The 17,500-nt window shown below is 52.1% G+C and overlaps 1 protein-coding gene across 3 annotated transcripts in view; it reads right to left on the reverse strand.

Annotated features, from left to right (window-relative positions):
• Nucleotides 1–3,524: 3,524 nt before the first annotated feature.
• arap3 (ArfGAP with RhoGAP domain, ankyrin repeat and PH domain 3) overlaps nt 3,525–17,500 on the reverse strand; it is a 24,380-nt gene continuing 10,404 nt past the window's right edge. For 2 of the 3 annotated variants that reach the window (XM_041048000.1, XM_041048003.1), the window contains 31 exons: nt 17,272–17,354; nt 17,048–17,115; nt 16,538–16,777; nt 15,377–15,446; nt 14,989–15,109; nt 13,810–13,994; nt 13,361–13,467; nt 12,497–12,696; nt 12,193–12,278; nt 11,895–12,077; nt 11,644–11,782; nt 11,215–11,319; nt 10,705–10,855; nt 10,091–10,193; nt 9,522–9,720; nt 9,373–9,436; nt 9,118–9,281; nt 8,621–8,833; nt 8,248–8,353; nt 8,012–8,159; nt 7,859–7,927; nt 7,342–7,416; nt 7,143–7,260; nt 6,900–7,028; nt 6,589–6,725; nt 6,423–6,505; nt 6,223–6,258; nt 5,945–6,008; nt 5,710–5,847; nt 5,453–5,491; nt 3,525–5,366 (listed from right to left, as the gene is read on the reverse strand). In XM_041048000.1, coding sequence (XP_040903934.1) covers nt 4,899–5,366; nt 5,453–5,491; nt 5,710–5,847; nt 5,945–6,008; nt 6,223–6,258; nt 6,423–6,505; nt 6,589–6,725; nt 6,900–7,028; nt 7,143–7,260; nt 7,342–7,416; nt 7,859–7,927; nt 8,012–8,159; nt 8,248–8,353; nt 8,621–8,833; nt 9,118–9,281; nt 9,373–9,436; nt 9,522–9,720; nt 10,091–10,193; nt 10,705–10,855; nt 11,215–11,319; nt 11,644–11,782; nt 11,895–12,077; nt 12,193–12,278; nt 12,497–12,696; nt 13,361–13,467; nt 13,810–13,994; nt 14,989–15,109; nt 15,377–15,446; nt 16,538–16,777; nt 17,048–17,115; nt 17,272–17,354 — 4,091 coding nt within the window. In that variant the 3' untranslated portion in view covers nt 3,525–4,898. The remainder of the gene's footprint in view (nt 5,367–5,452; nt 5,492–5,709; nt 5,848–5,944; nt 6,009–6,222; nt 6,259–6,422; nt 6,506–6,588; nt 6,726–6,899; nt 7,029–7,142; nt 7,261–7,341; nt 7,417–7,858; nt 7,928–8,011; nt 8,160–8,247; nt 8,354–8,620; nt 8,834–9,117; nt 9,282–9,372; nt 9,437–9,521; nt 9,721–10,090; nt 10,194–10,704; nt 10,856–11,214; nt 11,320–11,643; nt 11,783–11,894; nt 12,078–12,192; nt 12,279–12,496; nt 12,697–13,360; nt 13,468–13,809; nt 13,995–14,988; nt 15,110–15,376; nt 15,447–16,537; nt 16,778–17,047; nt 17,116–17,271; nt 17,355–17,500) is intronic. The other variant, XR_005894696.1, reaches the window with a different exon arrangement.

Here is a 17,500-nt window from a genome sequence, read left to right on the forward strand (position 1 = left end):
GGAAGCTTCAGAGGAGGAAGCTTCAGAGGAGGACGCTTCAGAGGAGGAAGCTTCAGAGGAGGATGCTTCAGAGGAGGATGCTTCAGAGGAGGACGCTTCAGAGGAGGACGCTTCAGAGCAGGACGCTTCAGAGGAGGACGCTTCAGAGGAGGACGCTTCAGAGCAGGAAGCTTCAGAGGAGGACGCTTCAGAGGAGGACGCTTCAGAGCAGGAAGCTTCAGAGGAGGACGCTTCAGAGGAGGAAGCTTCAGAGCTTTGTTGTCTCCGTGAAAGCTGGACTTTGCTGGACACTGTCAAACCCCGGACAGGCGGTGCCGTCGTCCCTAAAGCTCGGCCTCAGCGCGGGTGAAGCGTCGGACTCAGGCCGCCGCCTCAGTCTGTTCATCGGCAGCTTTAATGAATCCTTGGGATCTTTTCACAGACATAAAGGAGCGAGAGGATTTAACAGGCTGTTTGTTCATGGAGGAGGCTCCACCACCATGATCTGCTCTCAGCTCAGAGATAATACCCCGGGCAAACGCCACACAGAAAGGACGGGGCTGATGGGACGGAGGGGCTGCTAATGATCCCGAGGGGTGGTCTGAGAGAGGGGCACTGAAGACGCCCAGGTCTGCTCCGTCCTCACGTCTGCAGTCACCGAGAGACAGTCTGTCAATCAGACTCGATGTGCGATGACCAGAGACCAGAGGTGATCACACCTGATCCACCTTAAACCGGATCCCAAACCTCCGCCGTGCTCATCACAGCTGATCACAGCTGATCACAGCTGATCGGGACAGGTAATGGGACAGGTAATGGGACAGTTTGACTGAATTGTACAGATTGACCTTCTCTTAATAATTTCTTTCTTTTTTCTTTTCTCTTTTTTATTATTATCTCCTGTTTTTGCACCAACAGCACCATGGGAAATTCCTTGTATGTGTAACACACCTGGCAATAAAATTCTGATTCTGATTCTGAATGGAGACAGGGTATGGGACAGGTAATGGAGACAGGTAGTGGGACAGGTAGTGGGACAGTTTGACTGAATGGAGACAGGTCCAGGATAAAACAGGGCTCACAGAGCACAGCAGCACTGACCTGTATCTGAATGTTGACGTTCTCCTTTAAAATCCTCAGCAGCCACAGGACGAGGAAACAACTGCTGAGGAAGAAGAAGAAGAAGAAGAAGAAGAAGAAGAAGAAGAAGAAAAGTATTAATGATCAAACGAATCGAGTTTAAGATGAAAAACTTTTAAATGGTTTCAGGTGTGATAACTGACACAGGTACAACACACGAGCCTGCAGCTTCTGTGTTCACTGGACTGGATCTCACACACACACACACACACACACACACACACACACACACACAGACACACACTCACACACACACACACACACACACACACACAGTGTCAGAGTGGCAGTGAGAATGAACTTAATCCTCTCAGCTCTTGTTGGGACTCGTCCTCTCTGTTTGCTGAGAACTTCACTGTTTCACTTCCTGTGAACGTGTGTGTCGTTGTGTTGTGGTTGTGTTGTTGTTGTGTCGTCCCGACACGTGAACATGTTCCCTCACTGTGCTGATGAAGAGCTGCTGCTCTGGGACACGGGGTCAGAGGACAGCCTGAAGAGCTGTGTCTCTGTCCTTTGACTGGTCTCTGACTTGAGTTGAACTGAGGTGGTCTGTTCAGACACAGAGACACTCACTGCAGCTGTCCTCAGATCAGGGACAATGTCAGGAGTGTTTTTACCTTATCCAGCTGTGTGTGTGTGAGTGTGAGTCTGTGTGTGTGTGTGTGTGAGTCTGTGTGTGTGTGTGTGTGAGTCTGTCTGTGTGTGTGTGTGTGTGTGAGTCTGTGTGTGTGTGTCTGTGTGTGTGTGAGTCTGTGTGTGTGTGAGTCTGTCTGTGTGTGTGTGTGTGTGTGTGTGTCTGTGTGTGTGTCTCTGTGTGTGTCTGTGTGTGTGTGTGTGTCTCTGTGTGTGTGTGTGTCTCTGTCTGTGTGTGTGTGTGTGTGTGTGTCTGTGTGTGTGTGTGTGTCTCTGTGTGTGTGTGTGTCTCTGTGTGTGTGTGTGTGTGTGTGTCTCTGTGTGTGTGTGTGTCTCTGTGTGTGTGTGTGAGCATCACCTCGGGGCATTTTGTCACTTAACAGACGATCCTGTGCCGATCAGGCTTCAAAGACCGGATGAGCAGCTCGGGGTCAGGCCGGGCTCAGGATGAAATCCATCCTCTTTGTTGGGCGTCCTCGCTCCGCCGGCTCCGTCCCTCTCGGCGGCGTCTTCTCGCCTTTTTAATTGGTTTATCTCTGCTTCGGTGAGCTACAGAGGCCTGCGGAGGACATCCGCGGCTCCTCGGGTTCTCCTGTGAGCGCAGAATAAATGGACGCAGGTGAGACCTCGCACACCTTGTGTTTCCACTCAGGTGAGTGATTCGGGTTCGTGCTGCTCCACATGTGACGTCGGTAAATTAAACAAACCATTAACTCTGCACCGACTGATGAGCGTCTGCTGCCCCCTGCTGCTCACTCACTGCATCACATCCTGCCAGAGTCCTGTCCATCCTCTGTGTGGAGGAGTCAGAGGAGTCAGGGGGAGTCAGGGAGAGTCAGGGGGAGTCAGGAGGAGTCAGGAGGAGTCAGGGGGAGTCAGGGAGAGTCAGAGGAGTCAGGGGGAGTCAGGGAGAGTCAGGGAGAGTCAGAGGAGTCAGGGGGAGTCAGGGAGAGTCAGGGGGAGTCAGGAGGAGTCAGAGGAGTCAGGGGGAGTCAGGGAGAGTCAGGGGGAGTCAGGGGGAGTCAGGGGGAGTCAGAGGAGTCAGGGGGAGTCAGAGGAGTCAGGGGGAGTCAGGAGGAGTCAGGGAGAGTCAGAGGAGTCAGGGAGAGTCAGGGGGAGTCAGGGAGAGTCAGGGGGAGTCAGGGGGAGTCAGGGGGAGTCAGGGGGAGTCAAGAGGAGTCAGGGGGAGTCAGAGGAGTCAGGGGGAGTCAGAGGAGTCAGGGAGAGTCAGGAGGAGTCAGGGGGAGTCAGAGGAGTCAGGGAGAGTCAGAGGAGTCAGGGAGAGTCAGGGGGAGTCAGGGAGAGTCAGGGGGAGTCAGGGGGAGTCAGGGAGAGTCAAGAGGAGTCAGGGAGAGTCAAGAGGAGTCAGGGGGAGTCAGGAGGAGTCAGGGGGAGTCAGGAGGAGTCAGGAGGAGTCAGGGGGAGTCAGGGGGAGTCAGGAGGAGTCAGGGGGAGTCAGGGGGAGTCAGCAGGAGTCAGGGGGAGTCAGGAGGAGTCAGGGAGAGTCAGGGAGAGTCAGGGGGAGTCAGGGGGAGACTCCTCTGTCTGTGACCCTGCTCAGTTGTCTCTGGTCGTCCTCTCTCAGCACAGCCACAGTGAGACCTTGGATTCACAGAGAAACACAGAGATTATTCACTTCTGTCAACATCCAGGGACAGAGACGAAGGACATGTCCTCAGTGTGAGGCCCTCACACAGACACACACACACACACACACACACACACACACACACACACACACACACAGAAATGAGCTGAGCAGCAGATTATCAACCAAAATAGATTTAATATCTTCCTTCATGTGAAGCTTCAGGAGAGAAAATATCTACACACATCAACCACCATCAAACCAGTCTGACCACTGTCATACTGGGACCATTTCGGCTGCGCTGTGGGAGGACTGGTGGGAACGTCAGCACTGCCCCCTGCTGCTCACTCTGAGCATCACATCCTGTCACATCCCAACTTTCAGGAATAAATTAACACAAAGAGGCTGAAACACGTGTGAACCACTAGAATCCAGTGATGACGATGAGCCACAGCAGCTCTTCATCAATAATCAATAATCAATAATCAATGATCAGGTTAAAGAACGTTCAGTGTTAAAATACAGACAGAAACAGAGTGTTTTAATCCAACACCACAGGCCAATCCCCGGCTCCTTCCATTAAAACCAGTGGAACCAGTCTGATGGTCCACACTCACACCAGCAGTGTCACAGTTACATGGAGCTTCTATAAAAACTGGATTTACACAGAAATCTATTTTTATCTTTAGATAAATGACACACACACACACACACACACACAGTCAGAGGCAGAGTATTATGGGATGTTTTGCATCCTGTTCTTTGGCTTTAGAAGAATAAAAATGTGTGTGTGATCCTGGACTGACAGTCTGCTTCAGTTCGGTGCTCAGGTGTGGCAGTCAGGTGACCTCTCAGCCAATCACAGAGTCCGCTGCTCCTCAGCGTGCTGAAAACTCTCCATCCGTCCGTTTCCTGTCTTTTTCATCAGCTCGTCTGAGTCCGTGGTTTGAGTCTGATCTGGACGGAGACTTAAAGGTTTTCCTGCACTGCCCCCTGCAGTCAGACAGCAGTAACTACAGACACAAGGTCCAAGCTGTCAGGATGTCCATGGACTGTGGACAGTGGACAGTGGACAGTGGACCGTGGACTCCAGGCCTTTCTAGAAAATAACTTTGGACCACTTCTAGTTTCCAGAAAACCGAACCTGAGACCTTGGTCCTCTGCGTCTCCAGGTCTCGTCACAGGTGACAGAGTTTGACAGGATTGGGTGACTCTGATAGGCCGAGGGGACGCTGCTCCTTCACACTGACAGGAGTCAGGTGAGGAGGGTAAACCTTCAGCTGGACAACGACAGGTGAATCTACCTGTTGACTCCTCATCAGATCACATTCATCCAGTCAGAGCCTGAGCTGTGTCTCAGAGGGACAGGACAGGTGGACCGTCAGACTGGTCTGAGTCCAGTCACCAGAAATTCAAATGCTGATTTGTTTGTCCTTCGGTCTCTGTAAAGATCATGTGCTTCATGTCTGTCCATCTGTCCCCCCCTCCACCCCCCCACCCCCCGACTACAGACTCTGTATGAACCTGAACATTATGGAAACCTCTTCAGTCCTGTTTCTCAGACGTCATACGGCCTCTCGTCCTCGTCCTCAGTCTTCCTGGTGAAAGCAGAGGACAGCTCCTGCAGCAGCAGTTCCTGTGACGGTGTACAGACTCCCTGCAGCTGCTGCCTCCTCCTCACCGCAGGCTCCCGGGCGGCGCTCAGGTCTGGAGAGCTGCAGTCCGCTTCTCCGTCACCTGCTCCACCTCCATTGCTGCCGCTCTGCTCCAGAGTCTCCACGGAGCCGCCGACCGCCCGGGCCGGGTCGGGGACGGTCACGTGATCCAGATGTCCAGTTTCAGGAACGAGCCTGAGCGGCGGGAGGTCCGGGACCTCCTGGGTCTCTGCAGCGCAGCTGGTCCGGAAGCTGGTCTCCAGAGATTTAAGGACCTGCAGGCCGAAGTCTCCGACCTCCTCGTAGAGCGGCTCGTGGAGATCAGGGGACTCTGAACGTTCCTCGAATGAGTCCTGCTGCACCTTCATGGGCTGAGGATGCAGAGACAGCACAGATCAGTCCTGAAAACACTGCAACAGAACAAAGTCCTCCCAAAGTAAAAGCACACAATACTCACAAAGTACATGGAGAGGGTCCTCCTGTCGTGTAACTTTCTCTTTGGGGAGAAGAAGAAATAAAAAGTCTGATGAATGACTGAGCAGGACAGACAGCAGGACAGGCAGCAGGACAGGCAGCAGGACAGACAGCAGACAGCGTGTGGATGAAGCCACGCCCTGAAACAGACTCCGCCTCTGTTAAAGGCCCCTGAAACCTTTTTAAACTTTAAACTCAGCGAATGTTAAAAGTTCAAAGACGCTGAGAAACCTGTCTCACCAGCGTCTGATTGGCCGACAGCATGTTGTTGTTGCTCTCGTCTCCTCTGATGGGGACGAGCGGCATCGTCCCAAACTTCTGTTTGGAGATATCTGACGAGGAGTGACGCCTCAGCACCGGAGGACCAGGGTCATCGTTCTGATAAATAACCAAAAAACAGCTGAGTCAGCAGGACGCCGTGCGCTCACACACACCTTCATCACCTGACGAGCAGCAGGAGGAGCGCGCAGCTCACCTGAGCTTTGAGGAAGCTGGTGATCCAGCTCCACAGGTCGGCCTCACAGCTGCAACACAGGTACCTGAGACGGAGACAGGTGACAGGAGACACAGGAGACACGACAGGTGCATAGAAGCCTGATGAACTCATCCACCAACAGGAACATAAGGGGGAGGTGCACTGAGACACACACACACTGTCACACACAGAGAACAGGTGAACCTGGTCCTCAGGTGTGACCATCACAGAGGACAGAGGACAGCAGGGACATCGTTAATGAGCACGCTGATACTTACAACTGGTGTTTCTCTGACATCACGGTGAAGCCCCACCTGCAGGGGGAGGCGGAGCATTAGTTTGTTATCCAGGTGACCTGAGAGCTTCCCTCCAATCAGCTGACACGTCACACATTATCTCATGTAAATACGTGTGTGGACCGGCAGGCATCAGAAACCTGCCTCTCTGGACAGACGTCGTCCTGTGAGGATCTCGTTACCTGGTCGGAGCTTTCAGTTTCCTACGGACGCCGATGTAGACCTTCATGGACTTCAGAGACCACTCCTTCTCCGGTTTGATGCTCTGAACAACGACACAGACTGGTGAGGACTAACAGAGCGAGGGGGACCACAGACGGTTCTGGTCTGGTCTGGTGGACTCGTTACCTTCTTGTCTTTGAGCAGCAGCAGCTTGTGATCTTTGATCTGAAACGTCCTCTCCTGGAACTTGTTCCCCTGAAGAAGCTTCGGAGGTTCCTCACGACACCTGAGCAGGCCGATCTTCATGATCTCACTCTTATAGGCTGGACAGACAAAGAGACAGGCAGGGAGACAGGCAGAGAGACAGGCAGAGAGACAGGCCCCCGTCCAACAATCGATCAATTAGCTGAGACAATAACCAGCAGATTAATCAATAGAGATGAGAATCATGGTCCTCGACAGGTGAGTGTGTCACGTTCTGGACGTGTTGGACGCACAGGTGAGGATGTTGATGCCTTCTCCTTTAGGAACTCTCTTCACCACCAGGTAGGCCGAGCTCGGGTCGGACATCTTACACCACTGCAGGGCCTGCTCCAGGACTTTCTCTTTGGGGTGTAATGGACGCTCTGCAACAGGCCGAGAGGGACAGGTGTCAACCTAAGCTCTGTCCAGGTGTGTCAGAGACAGACAGGTGTCAACCTAAGCTCTGTCCAGGTGTGTCAGGTCCTGCTGTGACTCACCCAGCTGTCCATCCTCGATGGCCTCAAACGTCATCCAGACGTCTTTGTCTCCCGCCGGGACGTTCCTCATGTACAGAACCTGATTGGTCAGCTCCTCAGCACACATAGTGGGAGACACCTGTAGGGGTCAGAGGTCACGCACTGTCACACCTGAACACTCCCTCCCTCTGAGACCCGGTGCAGACCAGCGTGGACTTACTTTGAGGGTCAGGCAGCTGTCCGGCATCTTCACCTCCAGGTACACCTCGATGATCAGATCTCCGGCCTGAGACAGCTGCAGACAGAAACCACCGATCAATCACCACCGATCCATCACCACCGATCCATCACCACCGATCCATCACCACCGATCCATCACCACCGATCCATCACCACCGATCCATCACCACCGATCCATCACCACCGATCCATCACCACCGATCCATCACCACCGATCCATCACCACCGATCCATCACCACCGATCCATCACCACCGATCCATCACCATTGATCCATCACCACCGATCAATCACCACTGATCCATCACCACCGATCCATCACCATTGACCTCATTACCTGTCACCGCCTGATCACTGATCCATAGCTGTTTCCTGACATGTCCTCAGCTCCCTGTTTGTTTCTGTATCAGTAACTTCTTTCTAAACACTAATGACTGAATGAATACGATGGATCCCGTCACCTGAACGTCTATGTGAATAAGTGAGTGACATCATCACCTGCGTGTCCTTCCAGGTGGTGATGAGGCTGATCTCCAGCTCGATCTGGGTCTGATGCTCCTCGTCGATCTGAAACAAACGGAAACAAAGTGAGTCGGTCTTTAAAGGCGCGCGGAGACGGCGTGGGCGGCGCTCCCTCTCTGTGGTACTCACATCGAAGACGTACAGGTAGTTGTCTATCAGATCCTCCACGATCTTCACCTCGTGTTCTCCTTTCCCGTCGGTCTGAAACAGACTGGGAGCGAACAGCAGCGACAGGTTCTTCGTGCACATCTGGTTCAGGTCGGCACATTTCTGGACCCTGACGGACAGAAACGACAGCGGTTACCACTTCAGCCGCTCATCCCGACGCCGTCCGACCGGTCTCAGGTCTGCCGCTGTGAGCTCACCTGTACAGGTGACTGATGAGAGCCGCCAGAGTCGTCCTGTTGACCCGAGGAAGACTTCGGATGATTTCCTTGTAGCGGTCCAGCCTCTGGCTCTCCTGAGGGATTTCTGAAGATGAAGGTGAACTTCATTAAACTCTTCTTCACAACAAACAACAAACTCATCCAGGAAATAATTAGTGTAAACAAACAGTGTTTGAATACACCTGCACATCTGTGCAGCTGCTGCACGCTCTCGATGCTCGTCCTCGTTACGTCCACTGCTCGACTCAAACAGGGTCTGAGTGTAAAAGCTGTGAAAACGGGCCGCACCTAAGGACGTGTCCATCTAAACCTGGACCCTGATAGACTCGGGCCTGAATCAAACAGGACTCACTGGCAGCCTCCTGCCACAGCGGGTGGAGGTCGGCCATGAAGATGGGGTCGTCCACCTCTCTGAAGAACCTCTTCAGGACATCCGTCACGTCCTCGATGAAGTGGTCTCCGATCCGCAGTTTGACGTTTCGAGCGTCTTTGCGAAACTCGTCCATCAGCAGTTTGATCCTGGATTTGGCGCCGTTCTTCCTGTAGATCCCCTCGTGACCCAGACCTACGGAAAACCAGAACCACCAGCTTTAGGAAATCCAGAACCTCTGCAGAGCTCAGACTGTCTCAGTTCAGCTCTGTTAAATCTGTGTGTCACTCTGGACCGGGCTCTGATCCTGGACCAGGGTCTGATCCTGGACCGGGCTCTGATCCTGGACCGAGCTCTGATCCTGGACCAGGCCATCGATCAATCGATTTCAGCACTGAGAACACAAAACCTTTACTCCCTCCTCCCCTCCTCTTCCTCCCTCCTCTTCCTCCCTCCCTCCCTCCTCCCTCCCTCCTCACCATACTGAGTGATGAAGGAGATGCAGCTGTCCACGATGATGGGGATGTCGTTCCTGCTCAGTTGCTGTTCTCTCAGGGTGTTTCCTTTGCCGCCGGCCGCTCGCTGGATGTCCGAGTACCACAGAGAGAAATCTGTGCGGCCGACCCCCTGCAGGTGGAGCGTCCTGACGAGGAGAGGACACGAAGGATGAAGGAAAGAGACACAAAATGAAGACCAAACAAAGTGGTGTCACTTGGAGACACTCCTCCTCTCACCTGCCCTTTTCTACTAAAACCAGGATGTCTTTCTTCTCGTGGTTCTCGTTCTCAGACGTGATACCTTCAACACAAACACACAGTTTTAGCTACAGCACTCAGACATGGTGTCTTTGTAGACCAGGACCAGGACTGTGTGGGACACTGACTGAGCTCCTGCAGGCGGTTCAGATTGATGATGTCCTCTGCTGCTCCGTCGTTTCGAGGACAAACGAAGAGGTTGGACTTCTGCAGGACGAAGTAGGCCTCCTTCCACTGCTGCGGGTCCAACATGGCTCTGTACCGCAGCAGACCGACCCGCTCAAACTCCCGAGTCAGGAGACAGTGACAGCTGAGGGGGGTCGCAGCCTGACGGCGAGCAACGGTTCGGTTAGGACAGATCAGACAGATCAGTGAAATATCAAATATCAGACGGATCAATGCTGGAAAGGTTTTCTGATCATTCACTCGCATTTAAACTGCACAGGAATCCGCAGTCAAATCAAACGACCAGTGAAACATTCTGACAGGAAATTCAGAATAAAGGAAAAGTCACAAGGTTTTTAAAATAATTTCCAAAAAAATAAAGAAACGAAATGAAGAAAAAGAATGTGATGAAAAAAATGTAGATTAAACTTTAATAAACTGAGTTTATGTTTCTGCCTCAGACTTTTCCTCTGTGTAATGAAGAAGGACATGAAGGACAGCAGGGACTGCAGGGACGTGGACACAAGCTGACCTTTCCGATGGCTTTGGTCCAGCTGTGCAGAGTGTCGGCCGTCTCCAAACCAAACTGATAAAGTTTCTCTGAAGTCAAATACAACTCGAAGGTGTAACGAAACCTAGGGGGGGGGCACAGAGAAGGTGGGGGGGCACAGAGAAGGTGTGGGGGGCACAGAGAAGGTGGGGGGGCACAGAGAAGGTGTGGGGGGCACAGAGAGGGGGGGCACAGAGAAGGTGTGGGGGGCACAGAGAAGGTGGGGGGGCACAGAGAAGGTGGGGGGGCACAGAGAAGGTGTGGGGGGCACAGAGAGGGGGGGCACAGAGAAGGTGTGGGGGGCACAGAGAAGGTGGGGGGGCACAGAGAAGGTGGGGGGGCACAGAGAAGGTGTGGGGGGCACAGAGGGGGGGGCACAGAGAAGGTGTGGAGGGCGGCACAGAGAAGGTGTGTGGGGGGGGTGCACAGAGGGAGGGGGGGCACAGAGGGAGGGGGGGCACAGAGAAGGTGTGGGTGGGGGTGCACAGAGGGAGGGGGGGCACAGAGGGAGGGGGTGCACAGAGGGGGGAAACTTGAGGAGGCTGTGTTTCTGAACACGATATAATGAGTCAGGTGAAACGACGGCGGGGCCGCACCTGTCGATGAACCCGTTGTTGGAGGAGTCGGGTCGGCTGACTCCCAGACAGACGATGTCTTTAACGCTGATCTGCATGCAGGGATCAGCCGATCGGTCCGACTCGTAGAACAGCAGAGACTGATCCACCGAACACCAGAACTTCTGGAAATCTGAGAACACGATGAGAGGAGAAGCGTTAACATCGTCTTCAGACTGACGCTCACAGTCCATCGCTGACCTACGTCTGTGTTCAGCAAAGTCAAACGGAACTTCATCTCCTGCAGCACAACAATAAGGAGCACGTGGTTTTACTGGGAATGTTACACAGGACGACGGACGACCACCGTCTCTCAGTGTCAATCACTCCCAGGTAAAACTCCAGACGCAGCCGGAGGTGAAAGCCGAGCAGCTGTGATCGAACTCTGCAGGTCCCATCAGTGATTCATCAGCAGGCGTCACGTTACATTAACCCTACACCCCCCCCCCCCCCCCCCCCCCCCCTCCCCCGCCCCCCCCCAGCCCCTCCTACCTTCCCGAGTCTTCCTGGACAGCGTTCCTTTGTTGACAGAGTTGGACTTGTACAGGTAACCAGAGTGAAGAACAGGCTGCATGATCTCATCATACACACTGGGATCTGATGGGAGAAGAGAGCACACACACAGACACACACACAGACACACAGACACACACACACACACACACACACACACACACACACAGACACAGACACACACACACACACACACACACACACACACACACACACACAATCATCCTTTGATTTAAACATCAGACTGATGTCGAAGCGACGGAGACGTCGACGGTTCTGAGGTAAACGGGATAAAACCTCCTCCACCTGAGCGTTTTCATACACCTGCCTCTCAGCTGATCACAGTTAACAGCAGACACAGACAGACCACACAGGACTTCAGAGGACACAGGACTTCAGAGGACAGACCTGATGCAGTGCAGTGATCCAGCAGGTCATGGGGTCGCTGGCAGTTGGAGTTGTTGGCGAGACGAGCTGACTCCGCCTCCGTGAAAATCTGAGTGACGGTTTTAAGAAGAGTCTGTTCAGAGACCGCCGAACACAAGACCTGTCAACGAGAGAGAGACATTAACAGAGAGAGACAGAGGCCAGCGGACGCCCCACTGCACTCTGGGAAAAGTGTCCCTCCAAATACTGGAGACGGAGACGGTGGCTCAGACCTTGAGCAGCTCCTCCTGGCTGCTGAACGCAGGGTGGGGGAGGCGGTATCGTCCCTCTCTGTATTTCTGGGTGATGAACTCTCTCCTGTGTTCAGGTGACGCGTCACAGTCCAGCTCCTCCGACAGGGACAGACGAGCCGCCCAGAAATCATTGGCCCGGTCGTTCCCCAGCATAATGAACAGCTGACACACAAACACACAAATAAACAAATAAACACAACAACTCTCAGGCTGGGGGGGGGGGGGGGGGGGGGCTGACAGGTGTGGCGGGTATTGTTTTCATTGGTTCTGATCTCACCTGGACAATCTCGTTGCTCCACACGCTGGTGTCCAGCTTCAGACTCTGAACTTTAGAGACCATCGTCCCCAGTCCTCTGTGCTGCCCTGCAGAGACAGAGACAGACACAGACACAGACACACACACACACACACTGTCACACACACTGCCACAGACTGCCCCACCCACCTGGATTCAAAACACCTGAGTGATGACAGCAGGCTCTCACACACACACACACACACACACACACACACACACACACACACACACACACACACACACACACACACACACACACAGAACCTAAACCAGAAGCTCCTACCTGCACAGTTCTTGCAGATGACCACACACAGGTTGATGGAGGCCCAGTCGGGGTTCAGGGCCTTGCAGTCGGCACACATCCTGTTGGATCGGTTGGACCAGATCTTCTCAGCCACCTCGTAATCCGACAGAGTCTCTGCGATCGACTCCTGCAGGGCCTCCATCCAGTCCCGCTTCTCCCTGTCCAAGTCCGCCGTGAAGCTGAGGAGGCGGAACAGAAGTCTGCGGTCAGACCTGGTGAACGGGCGCCACGGCAACGGCATTTTGCGACACAAATCCTCTTTTTAACGCCTGTCGGTTTCACTGCTCAGTACAAACACAGAGAAGACAGGCCGGACATTCGTGGATTCCAGGGCCGAACCCAGAGACTGAGGGTGGACACGCTGCAGAGCTGCAGGGAATTAGCTGTAAGGAGCTTCCTGTGCCTCTGTGACCTGCTGTACGGGAACAAACTGAGCCTGAAGCCAAGCAGCTCTGTTTTCAGAGGAACACAGTTCCTCAGATCCTCCAGAGGCAGGTTTGAAATGTGAGTCAGTTACAGGAAAGAAACCAGAAGTGAAACTGAGAACTCGACCAATAAAAACCTCCTCAGGGACGTTTTATTAACACTGACTGACTCACGTCGCTCACTGCTTTTATTTTGACGGGGCCAGGCTTCAGGTTTTCAGACACTTCCAGTTTGTTTTTTCAGATTGTCTGTATTTTACTGATAACCTGAAACTTACAGCACATTCATTCATCCAGTAAGAATTCTTTTACCCTGAGGGACGTGGACATGGAGTCAGGAGTCCTGAGGAACGTGGGTTAAAACTGGTACTAACAGAGAGAGGACGCAGACAGACGGCGGCGCAGTGAGTCATGATACCTGAAGGTTTTGTACGGCGTGATGAGGTCGAAGCTCTTGTGTTTTCCGTCTCTGATTGTCGCTCCTCGAGCTTCGATCACCGTGATGCCGATTCCGTTACGAAAACACTGCAGAGACGCACGTGAAGACAAATCACACTTTAAACAACACAATGTTTGTGCCGAGTAAAAGACACGCTGGGACAAAGCTACATGTCAAACTGTCTCCTGAGGCCAAAGGAGGAGCTCTCAGCACCTGACAGGTGTTCACACACACTGAAAACAAATCTACCAGCAACATGATTCAACCTGGTTCCACAGAACGTTTCCATTAGAACCAGATTCAGCTTTTACGACTGAAACATTTCATCTGAGTAAATCAGACCTCGAGGTTTCAGCTCAGATGGACATTTTTCTGTCTGTCTGTCCCTTCACAGAGGAAGCTCTGTCTCCTGCAGCTCTTCGTCTCACCTGTTCACTCTTGTAGAGCCAGATCTGGTCCGTGTTGATGGCGGCGTACACTTTGGACTTGGTTCCTTTCAGTTCCAGGACTCCGTGTTTCTGACAGTGAGATCCAGGACCGAAACGCCGCCGACCGAACACCAGCTGATCTCTGACGTGCTCCTGCAGCGTGGACACCCAGCGCCGCTTCAGCACTGAGACACGGTGACACATATCATCATCGTCATCATCATCACTGTCATCATCATCATCACTATCATCATCACTGTCATCATCATCATCACTGTCATCATCGTCATCATCATCACTGTCATCATCATCAACACTGTCATCATCATCATCACTGTCATCATCATCATCATCATCATCATCATCATCGTCGTCGTCGTCATCACTGTCATCATCATCATCGTCATCACTGTCATCATCATCGTCATCATCACTGTCATCATCATCATCATCACTGTCATCATCATCATCATCACTGTCATCATCATCATCATCATCATCATCATCACTGTCATCATCATCATCATCATCATCATCGTCGTCATCACTGTCATCATCATCATCGTCATCACTGTCATCATCATCGTCATCATCACTGTCATCATCATCGTCATCGTCATCATCGTCATCATCATCATCACTGTCATCATCATCATCATCATCATCATCATCATCGTCGTCATCACTGTCATCATCATCATCGTCATCACTGTCATCATCATCGTCATCATCACTGTCATCATCATCATCATCGTCATCACTGTCATCATCATCATCATCATCATCACTGTCATCATCATCAACACTGTCATCATCATCATCACTGTCATCATCATCATCATCATCACTGTCATCATCATCGTCATCACTGTCATCATCATCGTCATCATCACTGTCATCATCATCATCATCATCATCGTCATCACTGTCATCATCATCGTCATCATCACTGTCATCATCATCATCATCATCATCATCATCATCATCATCATCACTGTCATCATCATCAACACTGTCATCATCATCATCACTGTCATCATCATCACTGTCGGTGTCTGTGTGTGTGTGTGTGTGTGTGTGTGTGTGTGTGTGTGTGTGTGTGAGAGTGTGTGTGTGTGTGTGTGTGTGTGTGAGTGTGAGTGTGTGTGTGAGTGTGAGTGTGTGTGTGTGTGCGTTTACCTTCATTATCAGTCCTGAAAACAAAGATCCTCTGACTCGTCACTATTTCAAATTTATTGTCTTTGGATGGGCGGGCCATCTGGATGGCAGCCAATGGGATCACTCCTTTGGGGTAGACGTCCTGAAACAGAGCGAGTGAAACGAAAGAGTTCAAATTATTTAAACTTTATCAGCAACACAAGCATTTTAAAAACATGACGTGCTTTTCACGAGTCAGAGAAACTCAGCATCACTGATATGGGGGGGTCGGTTCCTCGGTCCATGCTGCTGTGGATCAGGGACACTGTTGGACAGCCTGGACTCAGTGTTACACACACTCACATCCTGTCTTTGTCTTTGAAGAGACAGAAACTTTCGTTACACCTGTTCAAACCTTCGCTTTTCATACCTTCTCGCTGCCGAAGTACATCAGATTTTTGCCGTCAAATTTCACATAGCGCTTCTGGAAAACGTAGTTCCTGCAAAACACAAACACATCAGATCCAGAGACAGTCACATGGCCGAGACACGTGATTGGTCAAAGACACAAACACACACTTATCTATTCATTTACTGGTAACAATAAAGCACCGGTGCAGCGGAGACACTGAGGGACAGAGACACACTGAAGGGTGAAAAGAAGGAAAAGGCAAACACACACCGAGTGGACGATGAAGAGTCAGAGGGTGAAGAAGAGGAGCAGGGACAGGAAGTGACGAGGCACAGGCAGCTCCTCAGGAGGGAGGAGACACAGGGAGGAGCAGAGAGGAGGAGACGCAGCAGAAAGGCCAACGCTGACATCTGAGGCCTGATAGATACAACACACACACAGGGACACACACAGACACACACAGGGACACACACACAGGGACACACACACAGGGACACACACAGGAACACACACACAGGGACACACACAGGAACACACACAGGGACACACACAGGGACACACACAGGGACACACACAGGAACACACACACAGGAACACACACACAGGAACACACACACAGGGACACACACAGGAACACACACAGGGACACACACAGACACACACAGGAACACACACACAGGAACACACACACAGGGACACACACAGGAACACACACAGGGACACACACAGACACACACAGGAACACACACACAGGAACACACACACAGGGACACACACAGGAACACACACAGGGACACACAGACACACACAGGAACACACACACAGGAACACACACAGGAACACACACAGGGACACACACAGACACACACAGGGACACACACACAGGGACACACAGGGACACACAGGAACACACACAGACACACACTCAGTGTGAATAACATCAGAGGAAACTCGTGGTTCTGATGACGTTAATCTTCTCAAACAGACCAATCGACTGCTGTGATTGGCCAGGTGAGAAAAAGGGGCGGAGCTTCACCTGCTCCTCTTGCATGTTACGTGACCTCTTCATTCACCCAAACACAGGAACCTCATCCAAACCCCACAGCTTCCTAAGAACCTCTGAAACCTGTCCAATCTGGTACCGGCTACACCTCAACCAGCTGTTTAAATCAAACGCACCCCTGCGGAGACAGCTTGTCCAACCAGCCGCTGATGATGGGTGGGGCTCTCTCGGTCAGGGAGGTGTAGCTGGCGTAGGGGGAGATGGTCAGGTCTTCGTCTGTGTCTGAGAGGAAGGTGTGGGTGGGCAGGGTGAGGCAGCGGAGGGGGGGTGGAGCTTCTCCGACGGTGCTATAACCCTGAGAGTCTCCGGAGTGAAGAGCCTGAGACAAACGCTTCGTCCAGGAGAACTTCTGACACCTGAAGGTCCAAATGAAACTTTATTTATTTCAGACGTGATCCGGTCTACGTAAACATGACATCACATCCTGAGCACCTGTGAAATAAATCCACCTTACAGAGGTGTTACCCTGTGGATGCTTTTATTTTGAAATCAGCAGAAACACGTCTGGAGACGGTGAAATGTGAAAGAACAGAGCGAAGCTCCACAGACACGTCGGACAGCTGCAGCCTCGCTCACGCTGGACGTTTGTGTGATGTCATTCTGTGTGATGTCGTCTGGTGTCTTACCCATGATCCTCTGCATGTTTGTCCTCGTCCGTCCTCGTCTCTCTTCCTTCCAGTCTGCGTCTCTCACTCTGGATATGATCAAATATTAAATGAGGTTAATGAGGTTAATCCCATAATTACAGGAAGTGACACGTCATCCGTTTCTTTAGTTTAACAGCAAATGTCCTTTAATGCTCATTTATGAGGGAAAGCGGAGCCGGTTCAGCGTCCTCCTGCGTCCTCACCTCAGAGACGTGTGGATTTCTTCTGGTCTGGAAAACAGTCTCACAGTACGGGCTGATCTCCTCCTCGGGGTCATCTGTGGAAGCTGTCAGCAGTTTAACAGAAGACAGAGTTAACAGGTTTACTGCAGCGAGGACAGTGACATCACCCTGACCCCTGACCCCTGCTGCGTCACCACGGTCAGCCTATCACAGAAACACAGCTTCTTTTCTCTCAGTTTCAGGGCTGGAC

This window comes from Toxotes jaculatrix, chromosome 10 (genome assembly GCF_017976425.1).
Source record: "Toxotes jaculatrix isolate fToxJac2 chromosome 10, fToxJac2.pri, whole genome shotgun sequence".
NCBI classification, from domain to species: domain Eukaryota; kingdom Metazoa; phylum Chordata; class Actinopteri; family Toxotidae; genus Toxotes; species Toxotes jaculatrix.